Consider the following 25,284-nt stretch of genomic DNA (forward strand, 5'->3'; position numbering starts at 1 on the left):
TCATTTTTCTCCAACCAGCAACAGCTTTAGTGGGGACCTACAGAGTCAAGGATGATTAAGGCAGCCTCACTGTATCCATTTGTACAGTCTGGGGAGTGGGGGCCACTAGACCTCTAGAAGATGTAAGTGTCTGAATGTTCTGTGATACATTTTATGCCTTACTTTTAAAATGTAATTACTTGTTAGCTGCATTTTTATCGATACCCAGAAGAATAATGTATGTGTTTTGGCATTACTGGGTGTGTGCATAGATAAAAAATCTGTGATATTTTATATAATATATATATATATATATATATATATTATACACACACACAAGCCATAGCAATACTAGATTTGTACTTATTCCAGCAAATAGCAATACAGTGTGCAGCAGTGCCACACCAGATCAGTGACTGCTGTTTAGCATTACCAAGTAGCAGCTGAGTTAAATCCTTTTTATTTACCTCATTGTGGAGTAATGCATACCTGTCACGTTCCCTGATTTCAATGGCTTTTCCTGATTTTGCCTCATAATTTTGCTCTGTCTTTTACAAAAAGTTTGATTTGTTAGCAAATCACTCAGGATTACAGGCAGTCAATAAATCCAGAGGGTTATGCTTATTATCCCAAAATGCATGTTGATGGAAAAAGTGTTATTCTATTAACTTTTTAATTGAATTAGAATATTTAAAACATGTTCCTAATTTTGAGCCTTTATTCTGCTTTTATTATTGGCATTGCACAAAATTCTTCAGCAAAATAGTTTGAGAGTTACAGTATTTGTTTTTCTGATAGTATTTATAAAATTTCCTGAAAGAGAAAACCATCCCACATTTAGATCACTCTGGGCTGCTGATCTCTCTAGTGCTTACCTTGCTTATGTGCATTATGAGCTTTAATCTAACAGGGTCATATTACAGCCCTATTCAGGTTAAAGAGCATAATCAGGAAATCAGTACATTTCCCCTCATTTTTCCACAACCAACAGCAGCTTTTGTGGGCCCCCACATAGTCTGGTATGATTATGGGCCACCTCTGCAGCCACAGGCATTGCAGGTACCTAAAATTGGCTATTTTCTTAGTTTTAGTGAAGAATGACCACTAAGTCTGGAGCACTATGTCAATGATAAAACATCTAAAGGAACTGCAAAGCCTGTTACTTGATAAAATGCAATGTTACAGTAACCAGATATATCTTTCTTTCAATTTTGAAGGGGAATTATTATTATCACTCTTTTGGTTTATTAAGTATATAGAATTGCTGTACTAGTTTTTTATTGGTTCAACAGGCATGTTACAAAATATCAAGATAAGATAACTTGCTGTGGTTGGGGGCCCTCAGCGACCGCAGGGTTCGCTGGTACCTAAAGCCGGCTATGCATACAGTCTCCAACATGGGCCCAGAAGCCTGGTTAACACAATTCCCACTGTCTTGCTTTAATCAGATCTGTATTTCTTTATTTTTATTTTACATTTCTTTACCAGGATAGTCCCTCTGGACACAGGTCCTTTTTCAGTTAAGGCCTGGGGAGAAAAGCTCCTAATACAGTATATAACATCTGACAGTTTTGATTACATTGGGCACTTTGATATACATATACAGAGTAATGGTGCAAAGTATTATAACAGATAATAACAGCCTAGATGCTAAGTACAGTTACATGGTGCATTTAGTTTCTGATTTGTAATAGTGTATATATGTTTTAAATAGTGAATATACACATATTCAGTATACCATGCAGAGTTACAGGGGATCACAAAGCAAAGATGTAATACAATTTGACATAGAAGGTAAGGTGAGGGGTTATTGAAAGTAGGAGAGAGAAGAGAAAGGGTAGATCAAGTGGGTGGCAAAACTGCAAGTAGTGCAATAGGAGGAATAAAAGATTAATCAGGGTTGTCACAGTTACAGAGCCATGATTGCTGTAGGTGCGATTTTAAGGCCTTTTTGAAGGAAGCAATTGAGGTTATGGTTCAGATATTGGGGGGAAGGCTGCTCCATTGTTTGGCAATGGTGTTGCTATACAGGGATGTACCTGTGGAATTACTGGCTTTGGTCACATCTAATAGGAGTTTTTGACTGGATCGCAGGACTCTAGCTTTGGTGCTTTGGTGTAGTATGTTTTGTTCAGCAGTAGTTTGAGTGTTAGTATAAGCTGATTGTAAAAAATGAGATGGGGAAGTTCCAGCCAATTGAGTTTTTTTAAGGGGAGTGCAGTGGTGTGTTCTATGTGGGGTATTGGTTGCAAATTTAGCAATCTTATTATAACAAGTTTGCAGCCTGGACAGATGATTTTCTGAGTTTGGTGAAAACCAGCAAGGCGTACAGAAGAGTTGAGATGAGATGGGTGCTTGCATCATTGGCTCTGGTGGAGTCTGTTAGGAACTGTTTGTTTCTGTATAGTAAAAGAAATTCACGGAACCAGCTACCAACAACAGAAAAGTCACAAAGCCAAAGCTGAAACCAAGGTAGTAATGGATGTACGATAAATGAAATCCACCGCCAGAAGTATGTAAAATTACTTCTTTAATAGACCATACATTCCACAAACAACTTACAAATTTAAAGTAACATGGTATCAATTTTCATTGTATTACCATGTTACTTTAAATGTGTAAGAAGGGCGGATTTTGGCACCAAAAAGTTTTTAAAAAATAGTTAGAGAATACTGCTGGTTATTCTGATGAAGTCCACCTTAGTGTAGATGAAAGCGCTTAATGTGAACAAGTTAGTGGAACGTATAGTCTATTAAAGAAGTAATTTTACATACTTCTGGCGGTGGATTTCATTTATCGTACATCCATTACTACCTTGGTTTCAGTTTTGGCTTTGTGACTTTTCTGTATAGTAAGGCAAGTTTTTATGTACTTTCTTTATGGTATTGGATAAATGTATGTCACATTTCATGTTGTTGTCAATTACAACCCCTAGCAGTTTACTGTGAGTGACAGGGAATATGAACGTGTTATTACTGAAGGTAATGTTGTGAGTAGAATGGAGTGTGGATGGGAAGATAAGAACCTAAGTTTTAGTGGGATTTAATATTGGTTGTGATTCAGTGAGACATTTTTCAGCAGCAAGAAAGGAGGATTATGTTTGTTGGAGCAGTGTCTGGGGGATGGAAGATGCACATATAAGTGTGGAATCATCCACATACTGGATGACAGAAGCATGAGGTGAGGCTGCATGAAGGTTATTAGTAAAAACGGAGCAGAGCAATGGTCCAAGAATGGAACCCTGTTGGACTCCTAGTGAGACTGGTAGTAATGGGGGAAGTTTCTGTTGCCATCTGACTGCCTGCTGTCTGCCTGATAAGTAACCAGGAAATGGTGGGAGAGCTTAGATTTAATTCTGAAACAGTGTTGTTTAATCTGTCATGATTAACCATGTCAAAGTCTTTGGAAAGGTCTAAGAATATAGCTGAGACATATTTACCATTCTTCCTGTGGGTGTTGACTGTCTGCGTGAAAGACATAAGGACTGTAGTAGTGCTATGAAATGGTCTGTAGGCAGCAGGTAATTACATCATTAGGCATGTAGCCAATAAATGGTGTTAATTGTAATGCTGATACACTTGTAAAGGAATTAGATGATTGCCAACCTGTTTAGTTTAACCATTTGTAAAGAGGGAGTTTACTACACTGCAACTGTAACAGTATTACAATTAACACTAATTAGAAACTACTTACCCAGTGACGTAGCAAAGGTATGCCGGCAGATCTAATTAATGCAAGATGGTGGGAGGTCTACTTCCATATTCAAGTTATTTTTTTCATTAATATTTAAAAAAAATGTTTTCTTTCTTTTAAACATGAAAGTATTTGTATGTGTGAAGATGCACATAAATACAATTCTGTTTAAAAACAAAGAATCAGAAAACATATTTGCAGTCGATCCTTAAATGCAAAAACATGCATTTGAGATGCCTTACAAAATTCCATGAAACAAGTTAAGAAAAAAATAAATTGCCTTGTCAGACATTTTTATGATTATAATTATATTATGCTATTAGTGCCTGGCATAAGTGCTACAGTTTCTGAATACCCTAAAATGTGCCCTATTGCCAGCTTTAAAATGGGAGAAAAAGGTAAATGCTGAAAAAATTGTCTAGTAATTCTAATGCTTTTAGGGCTACCCAGAAATATAACAGTCTTTTCTAAGTACACAATTTATCTTTTACAAAACATATACTAATTTACAATGACCTTGTTCAAGAATGACAGATATTTTAAATACTTATAGTTTTCAAAAGACCCCCTTTTTATAAATACAAAAATAAAATCTCTTTCATCCTAAATATGACAAACTCACTCTACAAAGTTAATTTTCAGTAGGCTAAGACATTATTTTCTTCCTTAATAATTTTTAAATGCATACTACCCAAATTTATAAAGTATTGCAGTGTAGCATATTTTAATACATTCCACTGATTTATTACTGATATATGACATATCATCCTGATTAGATATATATTCACCAGCAGTAATAATAAATCTACAAATATTTCCTTTTTTGTTACCTAAAAGGGAGTGCATTTTTAGAATACAGTGAATTATAAAGTAACTGTTAATGCCGATAAATGTGCTTTTTGTAATACTGTCTCATCTGTCTGCATAAATCAAATAGCTGTCCATACAAGAGGTCCTTGAGTAATTTTTCTAACTTACGCTTTCTTCTAATTTCTTTTAATCCAGATTTTCTCTCAGGGAATTTTACCTTATGTGCATTTAATTTCCTACTAGGTGCTAACTTATTCATAGTACTCATTATAACATCTTTAAATAATTCATTTTCAGTAAGCACTTTAGCTTTGGATAAAGGTCACTGATTTGCTTCCTGAAAAAAAGTAAGACCATCCACATCATACATATAAATTAGTTACAATGGTGCTGTTGTTCATTTCTTTTTATATCTACTACACATCTGAAGATTCTTAAAAAAGGTAAGCAAACAGGCCTTGCTTCCCAGAAAAATCCATAAAATGCAAGTTTAAACATTATAGATTTATTATTTGGACATAAGTAAGACGAAATTACTGAAACTTCTAATCTTTTATAGCAAAAAACGCATAACTTGTGAATGACAACAAATCAATCATAAAGTTAAATATTTTTAATTACTTTGGACTGCAGATATAAATTTCACATACAGCAATTATCCTTACAAAATATGAAACCGCTTTAATCTGGCAACTCCATTGTCAAAGCCATATATTGCAGATACTTTGGTCAAATACAAAGCAACATGCATAACAGAATGTTACTTGCAGTCTTTTCCACACATTTTCTGCACTTTATTTGACACAGTCTTCAAAGAATACTGCAAACTATCACACCAACTTCACAAAGGTTGGTATGTATTGACACTAAATGTGAAAAAGCTTCAGATGCAGACCCAAAAATGTGCATTTTTTCAATTAAAAATAAAACTCAAAAATAAATGCTGTAAAGACAACCCAATTTAGTATAAATTTAAATAGCATGGTGCTTTCACCCATAACAGCAATTCATGACTTCATTACAATAATCCAAACAGAATAAGTTGTATATTTAAATAGCCAAGACCATAATCATAAATCACATGCAATATAAACAAAGAAACAAACAAAAATCTAGAGATCGCATCACTAATTTATAGTATTCTCAGTTACTTTAAAGCACTTCTCACAATACATAGCTATTAAATCAGGAGGTTGACCAGCATCTAACCTTTGCTAGTCAAACTTACATTTCTCAAATATACTTTTAAAATTTCTACCTCAGATACAAAATAATTATATGATCCATAATAAAAAAAACTATACAGTCTGCGATTCAAAGAATGTTTAAAAACAGCATTACTCTGATTCTTTTGTTTGAATGGTGTAAATGTGTTTGTATATCTGCCGTGACAGATTATGCACGATTTTCCAAATGTAGAAGTTACCACAGTTCAGGCACATTGCTAAGTAAACAATTCCTTCTGAGTTACAGTCAAATCATTTCTTGATAACAAAAGATTTCTATTATGTGGGAGAAATAAGGATGGTTCTTCATTTGTGTATTTACTATGTTAAAGCCCACACACTGGTTTCCCAACAACATATCTATGTTCGTCTTTGTACTGGCTCACTTATATCCATTATATGTTTGCATTTATTTTTCTTACAAAATGAAGTGGCTCATATCTGCCTTATCAGGTCTACATTACCTCCCAAAATGCCACAGGTGTTATTATCCACTTCCTCAATAATACTGGCATCAATACTATATCACAAAAACATGATTTTACTATAAACAGTCTTGCAGGTTTCTTGAGAAGCAACACTTTCACCATCAACATTATTTGTAATTTTCAAAACAGGAGGACATTTACATTTTCTCTCAATTAATACTTGTTCTACAATGCTGTCTTTTGTAACCTCTCTACATGTAAAATATCCTTTTAACCTATCAAGCTGTAGTAAAATGCATTACTTTCCATGTTTTAGACAAATTGAAGAGATCATTCCTAATAGCATTATCTTTTAATTGCCAATGATGCCAGCTATGAGCATGCAAACAACTGCCTCTGAAATGTGACTTTGTACACGCACTGGATTCAAAATATCACCTGACTGAATCAAATTGTAACAAAATATCTAGAGGGTGAATTTCTTATCTTGATCAATCAGCTATGAAATGTAAAAACTCTGTACTTGTATTTACTCAAGCAAAAAGCTGACACATTCTAACTCATTGCAAGGCCTAAATAAATACATAAATAAATTAAAATAAATAAGCAAATAGATAAATAAAGATAAAACACCTGGATGCATGGTTAGGCTTAAAAATACATACCAACTTTTGTGAAGCTGATGTGGTGGTTGTTGGCATACCCACAGCTATGAACCTATGAATCAATGAACCTGTGTATTAAAACAAACTGTCTTGGAACTCGTTTTCTATAAAAAGTAATTCTTTCCTGCTCCACCATAACCAGGTTGTCAAACAAGGGTGCAAATAATGATCTTGTAGTAATCCTTTTGACATGTTAAAAATCCTTTAATTAAATAAATGTTTTCCAGTATTAACTCACCCGAGCAGTAGACAATGTTAATTTAACCCTTGCCAAATTCTGTGATTCTGTAAGTTATGGTAGCAAATATTCTAGCATTTCAAGACCTACACAGCATGGAACTACAGAGTAAGGGCAGTTAAATGAAATGTTACCAAGAAAAAAAATTCTGGCATGCATTCATGAACAAAGAACCTAAATAAATGTGAGCTTTTTATTTTATCAACATTTTCCATTAACAATATTTAAAAATATTTTAAAAAGCACCACAGATTTGTGGACACCCGTGGTAGTGGTGCTGCTGTAGTGTTGTCGCCTCACAGCAAGACGTTGTCATGTTCGATTCTCAGCTAGACCGTCTTCTGTGTGGAGGCATGCGTGAATGGGCGTGCCTTCGTTGAATGCTGTGTGTCAGGGCTGGTAACTCGGCACGTAAAAATCCACTACCAAACATTAGCAGACCGGAGTTCTGCTGTGGCGAACCCTAACCGGGATAAGCCGAAAGACACAACAACCACAGATTTGTGGATGTTGTCTCTAATTATGTATGGCTTTGCATCAGCTTCCTGAGGTTAACAGGCTGAAAAGCACTACCCTTGCTATGATGTGATAGCCTGAAACACTAGGGTATGAAACAGGCAGGTACAGAACTCTCTAGTAGCACAAAAAAGTTTCATCATGTCCTGTTTGGGTGATATAGGACAGAGGTATGGAAAAGCATGTGTTGTGCTGTAAGAACTGAATAAATTTGAGATTTTCCACTAAGGAAGAAGCACAAAATACAACTGAGTAAATTCAGCAAAACAGCAAACATTCAAATGAACGCTTCTTCAGTGTTACTCAGTATCCATGGGAACTAATTGTGCGCAAATGTCTGCTCTTTTGGTCTGACTTTCAGATCTCCTGGACTTTCTCAGAACTTGTTAACAAGGGACAGCACCACACCTATACCTTTACAACAATAAAAACTACTGGACAGTAGTCTGCCAGATGCTTCCAGTTAACTTCCACAAAACATTTAATTCTTGATATGGGAAGTTTTTTTGTTTAAACATGTCCTACTATTGTGATAATGTTTAATATGGACACATATTTTAATGAGGTACATATTATTCTTGGGGAAAACGATACTAAGAAATGTGCCTGAGGAGGGTAAGAGTTCACCAAAGGATTATCAGTGGCACTGACCTTTCTGCTTGACATTGGAGATCATGCACTACTATTAATTAAAGGTGCTTCTTTACTGGACCTGTAATCTCTTGGTCTTTCTGCACAACAAAACCTCTTGATGCTGGTGTAAGGCTCTCCTTTCCAAGCAGAACAATCCCATTACTACCTCCCTAAATGCACATATTTCTCAGAAAAAAGTACTCTGACATAAAAAGCTGAAAAGAGTTGGAAAAAAAACAGTGTTTAAGGAACCAGCTGGCAGGCAACAAAAGGAAACAACAACTCTTCACAAGTTCTGCTAGAGCCTAAGGACAACAGCTCTAGTGAGGCACTGGTTCTCTACCTGGCTCCACAGGGTAGACAACACTGCACTTTCTACCTTTGCTACTTTGGTGGTAAGCAGTGAGATAATTTTCCTTGCTCCTCCTAGCCAGGCCTCCTCAGAAGTCAGTAACACCTACAGTCTGGATGCTGTTTTCCAAGCCCCACTCATTGTTCCCCTTTACTCACCCCTCATTAGGCCATTCATTGAATATAAGGCCCCCTTTGGCATGTATCTGCCCAAACACGTGCAACACCCGGAATACACAAAGAGATCTCTTAATAAAAGGATACAAAGCCTAAACAACATGCCCTATATGGACCAACTCAAAGCCCTGTCAATAATTTCAGTATCAGATTGCTAGGAGGTGATCTGTGTGACATACAAGGCATCCTCTGACCAATTATTGATGGATTTACTGCATATCAGCATGTCAAATAGCATCAGAAACACTCAGTCTAGGGATGTAAACCTCTTCATCAACATCAACAGAACACTTTGAAGGGTCAGGTATATTTCTCGGAGGATACTGCAACTGTGGAACAGACATCTCATCCACATAAAACAAAGTTCATCTCTTTCCATTTTCAACTTAGATCTATGGGTGGGAAACAAAAAACTTAACCCTGGACTGCGCCTTGTGCTACTAATGGACAGAGGCATCCCATGTATGGGTCCCCTCAGCTTATCTATTATATGATCCTAGTTATTCTTATTATGGCAAATATATGATTATCAACCATGGGATGGGCAGAACCAATCCATACCCAAATGAGAGAGGTTAATTCAAGCAAAAAAGGAAAATTGGCTAGGCTTAAAATGGTCTACAAGGGCACCTAGCCTAGCACTTACCTATGAAGCTATAAAAGACATTCATCTTATTCAAATTTTAGTTGCAACACAAGAATGATTTTCCTAAAATTAATTTCCTACCATTATAGCTCCAAAAGAGCCAGAAGTTCTTGCTGCGATTCCAGTTTCCAGACAAAGGCTCTGCTTGTCAGAACAGTCTCCCTCTAAGATGATGCAAGGGCAGCTATTTGAGGGTCAAACACCAGTCTTATCAATGAATGTAACTGCCCCATCACACCATTTAGCTACAAAAGTCTGCAAAGGAATACATGGCCACATGACAGGGAATCAGTCCTCACAAGCCCAGCCACTGAAGACAGGAGTGGCTCCCCCCACCAAAAGAAATACTACTAATTTAAAACGTTGATGGGATAAAAATGCTCATGTAATGGTCACAGGGCAGCTCATCATTACCTCCCCAAGACCCTTCAGATTCAAACCTGGAAAAGGGACAGCTGCCATATTCTTTTAGATTTTTCCTGATTTCAGGTTATGAAATGAATGATGAAGAATCTAAGTCATTAAGATTCTTTTCCATATGGTGTTTCCTTTGGAAACATGAAATTTAATGAGAAAGCACTTCAGGGCGGGGTCAACGAAGGTCTCAAAGTCACAAAATGAAGTACCTAAACCCCAAGGGTAGTGAAATGTCCATAACGGTGGCTTGTCTCCCTGTATTCCAAGGGAGAATGCTTTCTGCTTTACATGCCCTCCACACAACTGTACTCCCAGCAGTCCCACCCCCAAAAATTCAGAAAGGGTTTGCAGGGCGCATGACATTAGTAAATGCCTTCATGAAAGCTAAGATGCTGATCAAGCAAGGATATCAACTCTTGCTCCAGGGCTCAACACTCTCCCAATTGATAATGAAAGAGGGGTGTCAGCCTTGTCTGGGAAGAATGATTATTCATCTTCCACACTGACCATTAAAGCAGTAAACTGACAAATGCACAAGATTATGTGTCGGGGAGAGATAGTCAAGCAAGTGGGGAATCTAGGAAGTGAACTCCCTTGTGACCCCTGTTTTGGTTGAATAAGTAGACTAACTCACATGGCTGTTTTGTTTCATAAGCTTGCCATTCCAGGTGGTTAAAATTAAGTCAATTTTGAGAGCAGATGTGCAGCAACGGTAAAAGTTACCCATAGGGGTGTTTGGCTTAGATTCATTGGTTGACAGGGTGTTATCAACTTTAGGACTAATGGGTCATCAAAGAGCTTAGTTCTATTACAACCAGTCATCTAGACCAGTTTAATACAGATAGGGATGTAAAATATCTGACATGTTATGTAAGTATATTCCACAGACAAGGATCAGTGGGGTTACAAACCTATAATTTCAACATGTGGTGGTAATGTTCTGGTAAAGAATGGCGTCCTTAAATTGTGTATTGGATGGGTTTTTATTTATTCAGAGATACTGGATACCAAACAGTGTAGGACTTACTCACAGTCTTATAGGCAAACCACATCACTTCTCACAAGTTCTAAGGTTATGGAGTACAGGTAGTGGGCTTCTAGTCTATCCCAGTGGCATATGTTGCCTATTTTTCTTTTTCATCAGAAAATGCTGATATCTTTCTTAATTTAAGTGTCTAGATAGATACATTCCAAAGGGGGGCACTATATTCTAGGATGGGTTCAACATGGTAGAAACACAGAGTGCAAGGATCCCTTTGGACCTGGAGAACATACCTCAGCAGATAAGCTGAGCCAGGAAGAAAGACTTACAATGACAGCTATGCGATGGTAAAAGGACACCTTGGTTTATGAGGACAGAATCTGTTTTAAGGTAAATACCAGAAATGTTGTATGGGCATGGGGAGGAGGTTCTACAAAACCTGTTTATACTGCATGTTTTTCAGTGAGGATGACCCCACAACTGACGCATCAGATGTTGGCATGATCCAGTTCCATTTGTATAATTTAGGTATTTGAGGGTGATTTTATGATGACTTCCAGTTGACAATCATCAATGAACTTCAGTACCCACAGATTCTCAGCTTTTGATTGGACAGGATGCAGCATCTCCCAAATGATGTTAAGGGGCAGTTTTTAACCCCCCCCCCCCCGACAAAATATTTTTTGGTACCTCTTTCCATAGCATGTTAAGAAACTTGCGGAAAAAGAAAAACAAAACCTGTAAGCTATCAAATGGCCCTTTCACTCAATGATTCCAAAGTACAGTGCAAACTACCAGTTAAAAATTGCTTTTCTAAAAAAAAATAATCTATGATGGATCACTTCAGGTAGGGGAAGATCTCTGAAAAGATGCAGCCCTGCAGTGCTGTTAAAAGCAGGGAGAGGCAGCTATTGTCCTCCCTCCACCAAGGATGGCAACGACTGTGCTTGCTATACAACCCCTTTCTCTTTCTCTCCCAACTTCTGCCTTCCCCTTCTAAAAGGGAGGCGATGCTACTTCTGAACAACTTTGTTACAACTAACCATGGACAAATAAGTAAGGAAGATTATTTCAGCAGGCTACAAAGCAGACTTCAGGGTCTTCAGATCACACCAGACCAAGTGAAACTCAAGATATTTACATTCAAGTACTTCTCCCAATGCTTACACCAAAATTACTGCTGGTTACTCTGTATCTGAACGATGCCTATTTCTATATTCCTATCCACAAGGATGCTTGGATTGCTAGTGAAAGGTGTTGCAGAGACCTAGGAAACTCAAGCAATCAGCAGAGAATGAGGAAGAGGGTTTACATGTAAATCTTGCTAATGGCTGCAGGGGGTAGAATTCAGTGCTCTCACAAACTTTTGGAGCAGATGACATTATTCTGCTGTGGTTATTAAGCTATAAAGTATAACAGAATGTGTGGTTACATTACAAGAAAAACACTTTTAAGTTGCAGGTACTGCAATTTGTACCCGTGCCTTCTGCTGATTTGCTCATGGGGTTTTTGTTTGAGTGATTAAATCAGCAACAGCAGTGAAATAAAGCCATTTCAAATTTTCACAACAGGCAAAGGTGAAAAAACAATAAAAAATAGATGCAAATTCAAAGCTTCTCTTTTATTTGATCTGGCAAATCTATTCCCTGACACTAAAAGGTTCAGATTGTGCTGAGTTTTCCAGAGTCCTATTATTATTATTTTTTCCCCCAAGACAAAAGACGTGAGCCCCCCCTCCCAAAGTGGCTGATGAGTAATACAGGTTTATATGCAGTCTTTTCCTAAGCTGGTAAAATTCTGAATGTACAGGGCAGTGAAGAAAATATTCCTATGTATAGATTTCACTGACACAAATGAATAGCCCGGGTCATTAAACGTACCCTTAGTCTCTCTGCCTACTATTTCCACATAATCCCTAGGGAAAGAGGCCATGGGTATGAACAAGGACATATATTTTTTTTTTTTTACTAATGATAACTTATCATTATTAACAAAATACCAAAGAAATATTCTTATTTTTACTTACCTGACGTACTGCTGCCTCGGTCTGAGCTGTTGTAAGAACCACCTGTGTTCTGGTCATGTGACTGATTATAAGGAATGGTCTGCGAAACAGCACTGTCTGCTACTCGAAAATCTGTAGGGAAGATATTTAAAAAGTAAGGCTACTGAACCAATATATCATATTCTAGCAAACAGGCATATGCATATTTCCTTTAAAAAACATACTTTAGAAAATATTTCACTTTTCAATTATGATATTAAGATATGCTGCAACAGAAATATGGCAAGTCTTTGGGCATTAACTGTTTCTAAAACATTAAGCTAAATAATAAAACTAAAAGGAACAAAGAATAAGCATTGACTGACTTTATATCAACTGTGGTACCTTCAAAGAAGCACTCTAATCAAACTTGAGAGAGCACAGGGGTCATCCATAGTCTTATGTGAAAACCACATCAACTCTTAGTGATTTTTATGAGATGGGAGTACAGGCAGTGGGCTTCTAGTCTATCAGATTAGCAGACTTTGTCTATCTTTTTTGTTACAAAATTCTGATATTTTTCAGCTTGATTTAGGTGTCTAAGATGTATTCCAAAGAGGGCACTAAATTCCAGGATGGAAAGAAATATTATTGTTACAATAGTATTTGCTATAAATGGGTCTAATTAATTTGGTGACAAGTGACACAAACCAAACTATAGGTAGTGAAGAATAAAAAAAAAAACTATTAGTTACACCTGTAGTTCTGTTTCAAAATGAAATATTTATTGGATGTCTTTTCCACATATATTTACATATCTATTGTATACAAGCAATACATGGAGTATATAGATCGTGTTTCAAAACTGAGAGAAAAATAACCTTGTTATAGCATGATTTATAAGCAAGAATGGCTGTAACAAGCTTGTTATAGTAAGGTTCTAGCTTATGAAACTCACTGTGTCATACTGCAATTAAACAAAAAAAACATGTCGCTAGACAAGTCTTTCCATCCAAACTCCACAATTATGGACACATCTAAAAATAATCAGAGGTAAAGGTCTGATTCTATAAGAGGGATAAAGTAACGTGCATTTCATAAAGCAAAATAAATTTATGACTTCAGTTACCAGCATTACTTGTCGACTGTTAGCCACCGCCTTTTCTCCAAAAGAATCACAGACTGCAGGAGAGGCTAATCAAACTTTGAAATGCAGTCAAGGACATCTCTAAAAATCAGGGACACTTGAGAGTTACTCAATGGCAGCAAGAAACAAAATGCACCCCTAAATCAGCGATGAGCAGCAAAAAGTCATCAGACACATTGTGCTGCTACTTTCTGTTTAACTGGTAGTACACAACGATACATAAAACTTATCATGTATTACAAAGAATTATGACCAGCTTTTCAATCACGTTACTAATTCTTCAAATGGATTCAAGCAATTCACCTACCGAGCTTTGCTCTCAATCTGAATTTCTCACATCCTTTTCTTGAACACATAACTACATTGTTAAGAATGGGCACCCAATCATATACATACAACATGAAAAAAGACGAAGCAAAACAAATCACAACAGCGTAATGCTAGACTCCCCATTAGGGATCCTGGCAAAAGTATGGACATAATAAAATCAGGAAGAGATCTGCTGATTAGGGAAGGACACATCAATTGGGAAAGGATAGACAGATGGCACACTAGCAGCCAGTGAATGACAGACCCCTTAACAGAAGCTAGGAAAGTCATTCATACAGCAATAGTTAAGCAGTGTCTCATAAGTAAAAACTGGGCATCACTACATTTGCAGAGTTACTAATTAAATTATTCCAGTGAGTGACATACTACAGAGATTACAAACTCTGTGAAAATAGTTTTCTGGGATATTTAGCTTAACATACAAATTATTGCCTTTATACTGACTACAGGGTATTCCAGTGCCAATTGAAATAACGGTTGAAACCATAACCAATTACCTGAGCTCCTGATAAGCATAGGCTGCACACAAACCAAGGCAGTACAGCCACAAGTTGCTTGCCTTCTGTGTAACAACCAGGACAGCAGTTCAAACTATACATACAGAATAAAGCTAAGTTTCGTAGGGAACATTCCAGCTCAGAATTAAGATTCTGTCAGCTAACCCATACAAACTGTTACAAATGTCAAGGTTTTGGAAAGGAGTGAAATACCATTATTAAGACAGCTGGTACAGGGTTAGAAATGCAAAGGCATTATTGTTAACTGTTTGAATGTCATATCAATTTCCAAATTCTTTAACTAAGTGGTGTTTATTAAAATGGCAAGTTTAACCTAGCTATAGTCCTTTACAGTAATACAAAGTAGCCAGATGCAATAAAAGAGCACTTTTTAAATAAACACTTAAGGGAAATAAAACTGGACTTGCACTCATTGAAGAACAGGACAGTTGCACAACAGTATGTGTAGTTCTTTAGTGGGAATAAACAATCTGTGCGCAGTTAGTATTTCTCAGAGCAGAATACATGATAGGATCAGTGCTCAGAACTTCAGGAGGAACAAGTTAATTTTCATAAAACTATCAGCAGGCAAATATAAAAGTCTCTCAGTGTGTGCAGTATACTGAATTATAGGAGGTACACTTAAGGAAGCAAATGACTGGCAAATAATATTATATTTGACAGAAGAGTAAAACCGATTACAGAGCACCGCAGCAGTCGGGGGGTGTCTTCTTCTTCTTTCGGCTGCTCCAGTTAGGGTTCGCTACAGCGGATCATCTGTTTCCATTTCTTCCTGTCCTCTGCATCTTGCTCTGTCACACCAACCACCTGCATGTCCTCTCTCACCACATCCATAAACCTTATCTTAGGCCTTCCTCTTTTCCTGTTACCTGGCAGCTTCATCCTTAGCATTTTTTTCCCAATATACTCTGGATCCCTCCACAGCACATGTCCAAACCAACGTAATCTTGCCTCTCTGGCTTTGTCTTCAAACCTTCCAACCTGGGCTGACCCTCTAATATACTTATTCCTAATCCTGTCCACCCTCGTCACACCCAGTGCAAGTCTTAATATCTTTAACTCTGCCACATCCAGCTCTGAATCCTGCCTTTTTGTCAATGCCACTGTCTCCAACCCATATAACATAGCTGGTCTCACTACCCTCTTGTAGACCTTCCCGTTCACTCTTACTGGTACTCGTCTGTCACAAATCACTCCTGACACTCTTCTCCACCCACTCCATCCTGCCTGTACTCTCTTCTTCACCTCTCCTCCACACTCACCATTACTCTGAACTGTTGATCACAGGTATTTAAACTCATCTACCTTTGCCACCTCTACTCCCTGCAGCCACACCATTCCTCTATCCTCCCTCTCATTCACACACCTTCATTCCTCTTCTCTCTAGAGCATATCTCCACCTTTCCAGTGTCTCCTCCACCTGTTCCCTACTCTCCCTACAGATCACAATGTCATCTGCAAACATCATAGTCCATGGGGAGTCCTGTCTGATCTCATCTGTCAACCTGTCCATCACCATTGCAAATAAGAAAGGGCTCACAGCTGACCCTTGATGTAATCCCACCTCCACCTTAAATGCATCTGTCACTCCCACCGCAGACCTCACCGCAGTCACACTACCCGTGATCATATCCTGTACCACTCCTACATACTTCTCTGACACTCCCAAATTCCTCATACAATACCACAACTCCTCTCTAGGCACCCTGTCATATGCTTTCTCTAAGTCCACAAAGACACTACGCATCTCCTTCTGACCTTCTCTGTACTTCTCCATCAACAATCTCAGAGCAAACGTCGCATCTGTAGTGCTCTTTCCTGGCATGAAACCATACTGCTGATCACTAATCATCACCTCCCTTCTTAACCTAGCTTCTACTACTACTGGGCATACATATGCATATAAGAAAGTTCAGGATTTTCAGTGCATTATGCGTTTCTTACAACTGAGTCCAGTGCTCGCTAATAGTGTACATTCTTACCACAAACACAAGTGGCATCATGAAATATCCTAAGGGCAGAAACTACAAAACAGAAATATGCATGCCACTACACTGGCCTACATATATTTCTTCTTCTTTCAGCTTTTCCCGGTTAGGGGTCGCCACAGAGGAACTCCGGTCTGCTAATGGTTGGCAGTGGATTTTTATGGTGCCGAGTTGCTAGCCCGACGCCCAACCTTCAAAAAGGCACACCCATTCACGCACGCACCTATCTGCATGTCTTTAACATCACTCGACCACGCAGGTAGGTGCAAAACAGAAATATGCATGCCACTACATTGGCCTACATATATTTCTTCTTCTTTCGACTTTTCCCGGTTAGGGGTCGCTACAGTGGAACTCCGGTCTGTTAATGATTGGCAGTGGATTTTTACGGTGCTGAGCTGCTAGCCTGACACCCAACCTTCAATGGCCTACATATATTTACTATTGCAAAAAAAAAAAAAAAAAAAAAACATAAGGAAACATTGAATATTTCCTTTCTATTATGTTTCTGCAGCTGTACCCATTTCAGCTGTCATTCACTGTGAGCAGATTTATTTAGAACCAACATACTTAATATAGATGCTGCAATTACAAAGCCTGAAACTTAGTTAAAAAGAAATGTTTTGATAATAATATGTTTCTTATTCTCTGAAGTCATGCTTATGATTCACAAATACACACACAATGGGAGGGGGCATGACACTTAGGCAGACTAAAGAAACGGTCTTTGAACGAGTATCTTGCTAAAGGGCTCTCACTACTCTATGGAAGACAGCAACATCTTACAGAAACAACAAATTAAGTCAGCAGTGAAACCCTGAATAAAATCAACATAATGCCAATGGTAATCTTGTTAAAAATAATACAAAAAAAAAATCTTCACAAAGGCTGCTGTTTTTGGTTCAGAGGCAAAGACCACATTGATGTCAATGGGATGTTTCTGAGCCCGGAAACAAGAAATAAGTAATCAAAACAGTATGACTTAAAAGCATTTTGAACTCATAGTTTGTATTTACCATAGCTAGACTGCTAACAGCATTAGCGCAGATTTCCTGATTAATTCCACATTACAACGTATCTTATAATAGAATGTCAATCTGCTTACATTCTGCAGACCTTGCTCCAGGCTAAGATACTGGTCATGTTTACATGGAAAATAAACAATGAATCAGTGCCTTGAAATATGTGTAGAGGGGGCTGACAGGAGCACAATTAATTTATCAAGTTTCTCTCAAAACAGAGTTAAACAGTCAGGCTATGCTAAGGAACCAGTAATAAATGTAGTTCTTTAACAGATAAGGGATCATACACTGAACCTTAGACAAAGACTGCTCTTGGGTTCTGAGATTAAGTTTTAAAATTCATTTCACAAGAAAGGAACCAGGCAAGAACATTAATCTTATTTTTGTATAAATCAATGTTTTGTTCTAAGTCAGAAAACTAAGTCTTGACCCTTTCTGACCAGACATTCCTGCAGACTACTGTTGGTTTAACTGCCTTTTTTACTGAAAAGGAATTTGATAATTAGTGCAAGTGTTTGTTAATTAGCAAGGCTCTTGTTTGATACTCGCTAGAATACAAGTGCTACATCATGTCATTCACTGTGAATACGGCCCCACTGTAATGTTCGTGCTTTTCACTCCCTGCATCCTAATGAAGGCTTTCCAATAGTTTGAATCTTAACTTTATCATAGGGAAAGAAGGCTCTGATTGGATGCTTTGTCTATCAGACTGCTGGCAACACTGGAAAATAAAAATCACATGGTATCACCAAAAAGTGCAACATTTCAATGACACATGCCACACAACATTCAAGTTAAGCAGGATCTCTAAGCCTACATGAAAGGAAGAGTCCTTCTGCCCAATGCTGCTGAGTTGCATAATATTCCTAGTGTGACCCCATGAGCAGCCACTGCCATCCACAGAGTTTAGTAGGCAAGGAAGGAAAGCAGACTGCAAAACCCTTTCTTCAGTATCACAAACATGCACACAGCATACATTTTCTTCTCTGAAGGAAACTAATGATAGGGTATGTCACTGTTGTTTTTCAGCAATCTAAGAAAATCAAAAGATACAAGCAGAGTACATCTTAGCACCCCTTTCTTGTAAGATAATACAACCACCAAGAATGACCATGTCTGTATCTCTAGTTATGCTAGTATGCCACTGTCTGTCTCAGAGAAGGATGCTACAAGAGGAACTGCTGCTAGGATAGTGATAGCTAGGATAGGCTAGTGCAAGAGACAAAACCATTTGGGCCTCAACAGGACCAGAACTATCAGGCATTAGCAGGGTTGGTTGGGTTTCTAAAGCTTTTTGCTCACCATCTGTGAATTCTTTAGCTAAAGCTTTCCTTATGTTATCCACATTACAGTGCTTCTGAAGCCTCTTTGGGGGGGGGGGGATTCCGTAACCCTCTTAACCCTACATGTATACTTAGAATAGAGCAAAGGTTCACATGTTGGGGTGTAGTTTTTCTCTTGCCCTAGTGCTGACAGGCATCTATGCTCTATAGTCTTACAGTCTTACTATAACCAATTCTGCTCAACAGAGGTTTGCTAAATAAAATATGTTACAATCTTTGCAAATGGTGGTATCATGTTCCCCAGCAAGACAAAACAAACAAGGCAAATTGTCAAAATTACAAAGAGAGAAACTATGAGTCCTTATAATTACAATAACTGGCTTTTTTAAATGATTTGCAGGGTTGCGCTGTGTCCCCTTGCATGCCTTGTGGGCACTCTGTTCCTACAGACACTCACACTGCCATCGTGGACAAAAAAAGTTACATTTTGAAATTGTTGAGATCTTCATAGATTTACTCCTTGCAATTTCAAGGAAGACTCAAGCAAACATTATAAGTAACAGCCCCTGAGGAAATCTGTCTCCATTAGAATCAATGGGTGACTTTTTCTAAGGATGTCATGAACAACACAAAAATCCTTTAAGATAACATAATTCTAAGACAAACACCTCAGGAACAACCAGGAAACATGACTGGAAAAGACAAGTACCAAAAAGATACCAAAATGGTATCTGTTATTATTATTGAATGTTTACATGACTTTGGTGAGATGAACAGCAAATAAATGAGGATGGCATTTGTTATTTTCTACTTTACAGTCAAGTTTCTGGCTGTCATCCTGAACCTGGTAGATCCAGGGAGCTCCAAGTGCTCTTGAAGTCTGGCTGGAAGACAGACATCCACCTATGGCTGAGTTCAATTTCTTTATAAAAAAACTGCAGCACTAATCCTTATGATGGCCATCACATGTCCTTTCTATACTACTTGGTCAGACTGTATGTAAGTTTTTAAAGTATAGGACTTACAGGGCCTAACCAGCAGTACAGAGTAACTACAAGAATCTCAGGGCCATGGCATGTAGAACTAGGAATATATCTCCATGCCAGCTACACACAGCAACCCAAATTACCAAGACAAGGGTAAACGACAGTGAAAAAAAAAACATGCATTTCTAAACTTCTCATTGCCTGATTTATTAATTGAGAATAAGGAAAGGGTTACATTTCTCACCCGAAAACCTTTCTTCTAATCTACAATGAATGAATTACACAGAATTTTCGGGTCTATATCACTTAGTCAAAGCTACTAATGATCAAATCCCTATTCATCGTACCCCTTTTGTCGAAATCATAAACCATCAAGTGGACTTTTAAATGAAATTTTTCCTAAGGCAAAGGAACAGTTGGCCATCATCTGGAATTTGCCCTTTCCCCACTGTAGTGCGATCCTGCAGTTGGTATATTTAGCTTGGGGGGCATAGCCCCTACCTGGGTAGGTTTTAAATTTTGTGATTTTTTTTTTTGACAGTTGCTAGGTTGGCCTACTGTTGTTTTACCGTGGGAAAAAGTTTGTTTAAAAGTCTGTCTGATGGTTTGTGGTTTCGACAAAAAGGTTTAGATGAATAGGGATTCAATCATTAGTGGTTTTGATCAAATGATATAGACCCAAATTTTCTTAACACTTTCAAAACAGAGCAAATGATGAACACCTTCAAAAGCTACTCTGTAAGACAGAAATTAACCTCCAAACTAAGGACAGCACAAGACCATCACAACTGGAAAGGCAAAATAATGGAAAGGCAGTACAGAGTTCATAACAGCTGGGAAAATTCCTCATATCAATTAACCTTCACCTGAATAGCCAGAAATTGTAGTTATTTCTGTTAGTCCTACACTTTAATGAAAAAAGAATTCAGTAGAAACGCCATTCCACAAAATGTTTTTTAGACTAAACAAAAGTGCTTTATTCTCCACAGACTTTGCGGTCTTCTCTTCTGAAAACACAGTGCTAGAAAGTTCCTTTTGTTACCTTCTCATCTTCTGTGGAGTCTTAGCAGTTTCTCAAAGAGGATTCAGATTCAAATAACATAGTTCATGATTATACTAACACACAAAACGGAATGCCCTATACATTTTAATGACAACAACACGGAGCAGTTATCTTACCTTTATTTAGTTTGTTTTGTTCCATGATGTTATACTGTATAGGTGGTACCTCCTGTTTCTGCTGCGCAGAAGGTTTCCATTGCTTCTCATTCACATCCCCAGCAGCACTGTTCATGTTATTACTGATGCTGGACTGGATAAGCTGGGTTGTGGCGTAGGGAGTTGGCTGTCCTTGCTGGCTTAGGAAACGGCCATCTTTCAAGTTTGGGCTATTAAATGTTTTCATTTCATTTATTTTATTGCTTAGGTCAACATCACCATAAACAGCGGAGTCAGGAAGCATCAGATTGGTCTGTTTGTTATCTAGCTGGTTGTTATAGTTAGCAATGCAATCCGCTAAATGGAGAGGAAAACACAGGAGGAATAAAGTAAAACTAAGTATCTGCAACAGGATAACTGGCATACAAGCTAGTTACAAAAGAAGCATTTTTTTTATTCAGCAAAGTGATGCCTCTACTATGAAAGTAGCACAGATGCAGTCCAGTCTCAGTAATTCTAGCAGAATGAATGCAGTATGTCAAACCAAATTTGTTAACACTTAAAACAAAACACTATCCGTTTCATCAGCCCTACTTATGTTTTCTCAATAAGGGAAATAGAGCAACACCAAACAAGTTATTAAGTGATAAGTATATTTCATAATGCTAAGTCACTTGACCAATAAAAATGAATATGTAAGACGTAATAAAAATATAAAATACTACTATGAGGAAAAAAATAAAGAAATGCTGTGTTGGTACACTAATAGAAAACACAAAGATATAAGAACACAGATATGGTATAATACCATTTATTGGACTAATGCAGGCTTTGCAATTACTTGAGCTTTCGAGCTGGCATGAGCCTTCAAGTAATTGCAAAACCTATGTTTGTCCAATAGAAGGCAATACATCACATCTTTGTGTTTAATATAAAAGTTCAGTGCTTTTGGACCCTTTTAAAATCTCTTTCTCTTCCATTATATTGTTCAACTAAGCAAATTATGCTTATGTATTTCAATTTTCCTCTCATATCTTTTTCAGCTTCTTTTGGTGCCAAGCATCACTAAAGCAGTGCTGTGCCTTCTGATTAATTTAATTTTGGTTGTTTAAAAAATGGCCTGAAAGTCCGGAAGGGACCGAGAGTAAATTCACCTCATAAACTTTATAAATAATGCTGCCTGACAGCACCGTATAACCCTGTGACCCTTCCAAAGATACCTTGCAACATTATAGCATGGCTGGTGAGTTTACAAAGTTTTGCCCTGCTGATTAAAGCATTTGGCTTGACCTCCTATTTTAGAAAGTCAGACTGCAAGTCCAGCTCACTCAAAATCAAAACAAGGACAAAATGTATAGAATAGACAAACGCTGGCACTATTTTACTTCATCTTAACAAAAGGCTAATGTGCAGATACAATGAATCCTGTTTAATAATGTGAAAGCTGGTAGGTAGTTGATTTTCTTCCAATATGCTTTAATGTTGTACTAAACCTATGTCACTTCTGTACCTTTTTATTTAATTAATTAACCATGCTTCTAGGATGGGAATGGCTTGAGTCACTTTGCCAATAACAAGGCACAGTTGTCACTATTGAAGTCTATGAATTTATCTATACAATCCTAAACACTCTGCTCTGCATGATTAAATCCAAGCTCCTGCACTTGCATATAAATCACAGTTCTTTGGAAACAGATGGCAAAAGACTGGAGCACAGTTTCAAGTCTGAGAAATACTAGGTCAATGACACTCTCAGAAAATGTAAACTTTTAAAAAGCTCGTTTTATACTCCGGGCCTCTGAATATGTGGGGCTCCATGCCTGATGGAGTCCATGTGTTCAAATAATGTTTTACATACTTTGCAAAGCGGTATCACTGAGCAGTGGGATACCAATAATAAATGTCTTCTTTCTTGGAAAAACAGGGAATGCAGCACTTCCAGCAGTAGAAAAACATTTTCTTTATTATTTGCCATATTTAACACCCAAAACCTTCCTTCAAACATCAGGTTCCTCACTACTGCAGGCTGTAACATGATATTGCATTATTGTACCAGTGACGCGTATGTACATTTTATCAACTTTGGTTGTCTTCTGGTTACTGATGATGAAAATAAGACCTCTAGCACTTTTAATTTTCATTTCTATTTAATTCAGTTTCACTGTTTTCTTCTGCATGGTAAATGTGTTTCCACATACAAAATCAGCAATGTACACCATTTTTACTTTAAATATCTCAAGATCTTCAGGCAGGGTGTGATGATATCAGAATAAATTGTCATCTTTTCCAAAGTGATATTCCTAACATACAGCTGACACTACATTAAAAGACCAGACGTCTACAAACAACCAGCTGAACAAGTTAAATGATAAGGACTTTACTACACTTGTTTTTGCTGCTATAACCACAGCCTGCACATCTGTAACAGTTACGCACACTGCAGCCAACCTGTATTAGTTTGTGCACTAGCTATGCAACAAAATTCTGAAGAATTTGTGGAAAGAAAGGTGACAAAGAATGAAAGAAATACTAATGAAATAAATCTAATTACAATCTGGGCCTCAGGTCAAACCCATACGTTTTTGTCACACAGTTTAAGAAAGGCTTCTTTTCTGTCTAGTTAACAGATGTTTAGATAAATACATCATGCATGGAAGCTTACCTTATACTTAATATAGGTTAGACAGCAAGGCTTGAACAGCAATTTATCACATCAGCACTGAGTATTTTTTAGTAAAAGCAAAACAGAGGAGTCACTGAAGAAATCCCTCATCCAGGAAAGGAGCCATATTCAACAGCTGAGAAAGTAGCTGTAACTAGAATGTTGAGCTGCACCTATCTTGTGCAAATCCTTTATTTTTGTTATTAAAGAGGTGTTCCAACTATTTTAAAGCAGCAGTAATGCATCATACACTCACAGTGACTGTAATCACAACCCAAACGATTACAGAATCCTGATCTAATGTATCACACAACATATAAAAGTCACTGCAAGTAAAATGGATCCATATTTAGCCATGGATCCTTTAATGACAACTTAGCTTACCCTGCACATAACATTTTAATTTTTAATTAGGAATTTCAAAATTACAGGGTCATTCAGAAAAGATTATTGCTAACGTGAAGTGGTAAGTACCAAGAAACTATTTTTTTTTTTCATATTTTAACCTAGCTTCACAGAGTGTGGTTAAAGTGGCCATTAATGCATCAAAATGCACATTCTGAAGTATTTGAGATGTGCATCTAAACACATTCTGTGAAACTTGGTGTTAAAAAAAAATGCTCACAGTACTTCATGCTGCATAGAAGTGTTAAGCATTTCTGAATAACCCCAGTTCAAAATATTATTTCAAAAGAAAAAGTAAACGGTCATATTTTTTCCATTTTTTACCATACATAACAGTGGTGACAAGCAGAAAGTAAATCCAATAAAACAAAGAACGCAGAGCTATAAGAATGAACGGAGGGAAAAAGAAGTCATTTTATGGGTAGTTTTAATAAGAAGGCCCTGCCATGTCGCTGCCCACGTAAACAGAGTGAGTTTTCTTAGCTGTTAAGGACCGTGCTATCTGCCTAGCTATCGGTGATACCGGACTACATGTGGACTCTATATATAAGCATACCAAGTGACTTGAATGCAGAGTGAGAGATTTAATTAAGTAGATTTGTATTTATTTTTTACTTACATACATTATTTCTGTAAAATACATTATTCTCACTAGGATTGTGGTTAATTTTGAGGTGGTACTTACATTTACTAGGGGACATTTGGCCATGACACTGGTGACAGTCTCCCTATGCCTTAGAAATCTGAGAAGATATATAAAGAAGTAAACAGTTTTTATAAAATGTGTGATTAAGACATAGTTGCATTGACTGTTATTAATGTTATCATCATTTTGTGACAGAATAAACAATTACCCCCTACATCTTTCAATAAGCGTCATGGAATCATTTACATCTACCTAAGCTTCGACCAACTCAAGCAAAGAGGATCACGATCTAATGTCTCATCTGAAGGATATTTGTTGAGTTTAATTTTTAATGATTCTACCAAATTTAAGTCACTTACAAAGTCATACCACTGCAGAAATTAAATAAAAGTAT

At 37.4% G+C, this 25,284-nt stretch overlaps 1 protein-coding gene across 3 annotated transcripts in view; it reads right to left on the bottom strand.

Annotated features, from left to right (window-relative positions):
* Positions 1-25,284, bottom strand: part of ROBO1 (roundabout guidance receptor 1) — a 1,916,411-nt gene that overhangs the window by 70,348 nt on the left and 1,820,779 nt on the right. For all 3 annotated transcript variants that reach the window (XM_044072442.1, XM_044072441.1, XM_044072443.1), the window contains 2 exons: positions 21,199-21,534; positions 12,788-12,898 (listed from right to left, as the gene is read on the bottom strand). In XM_044072442.1, coding sequence (XP_043928377.1) covers positions 12,788-12,898; positions 21,199-21,534 — 447 coding nt within the window. The remainder of the gene's footprint in view (positions 1-12,787; positions 12,899-21,198; positions 21,535-25,284) is intronic.

This window comes from Protopterus annectens, chromosome 5.part0 (genome assembly GCF_019279795.1).
Source record: "Protopterus annectens isolate FY-2018-M chromosome 5.part0, PAN1.0, whole genome shotgun sequence".
Taxonomy (NCBI): Eukaryota; Metazoa; Chordata; order Ceratodontiformes; family Protopteridae; genus Protopterus; species Protopterus annectens.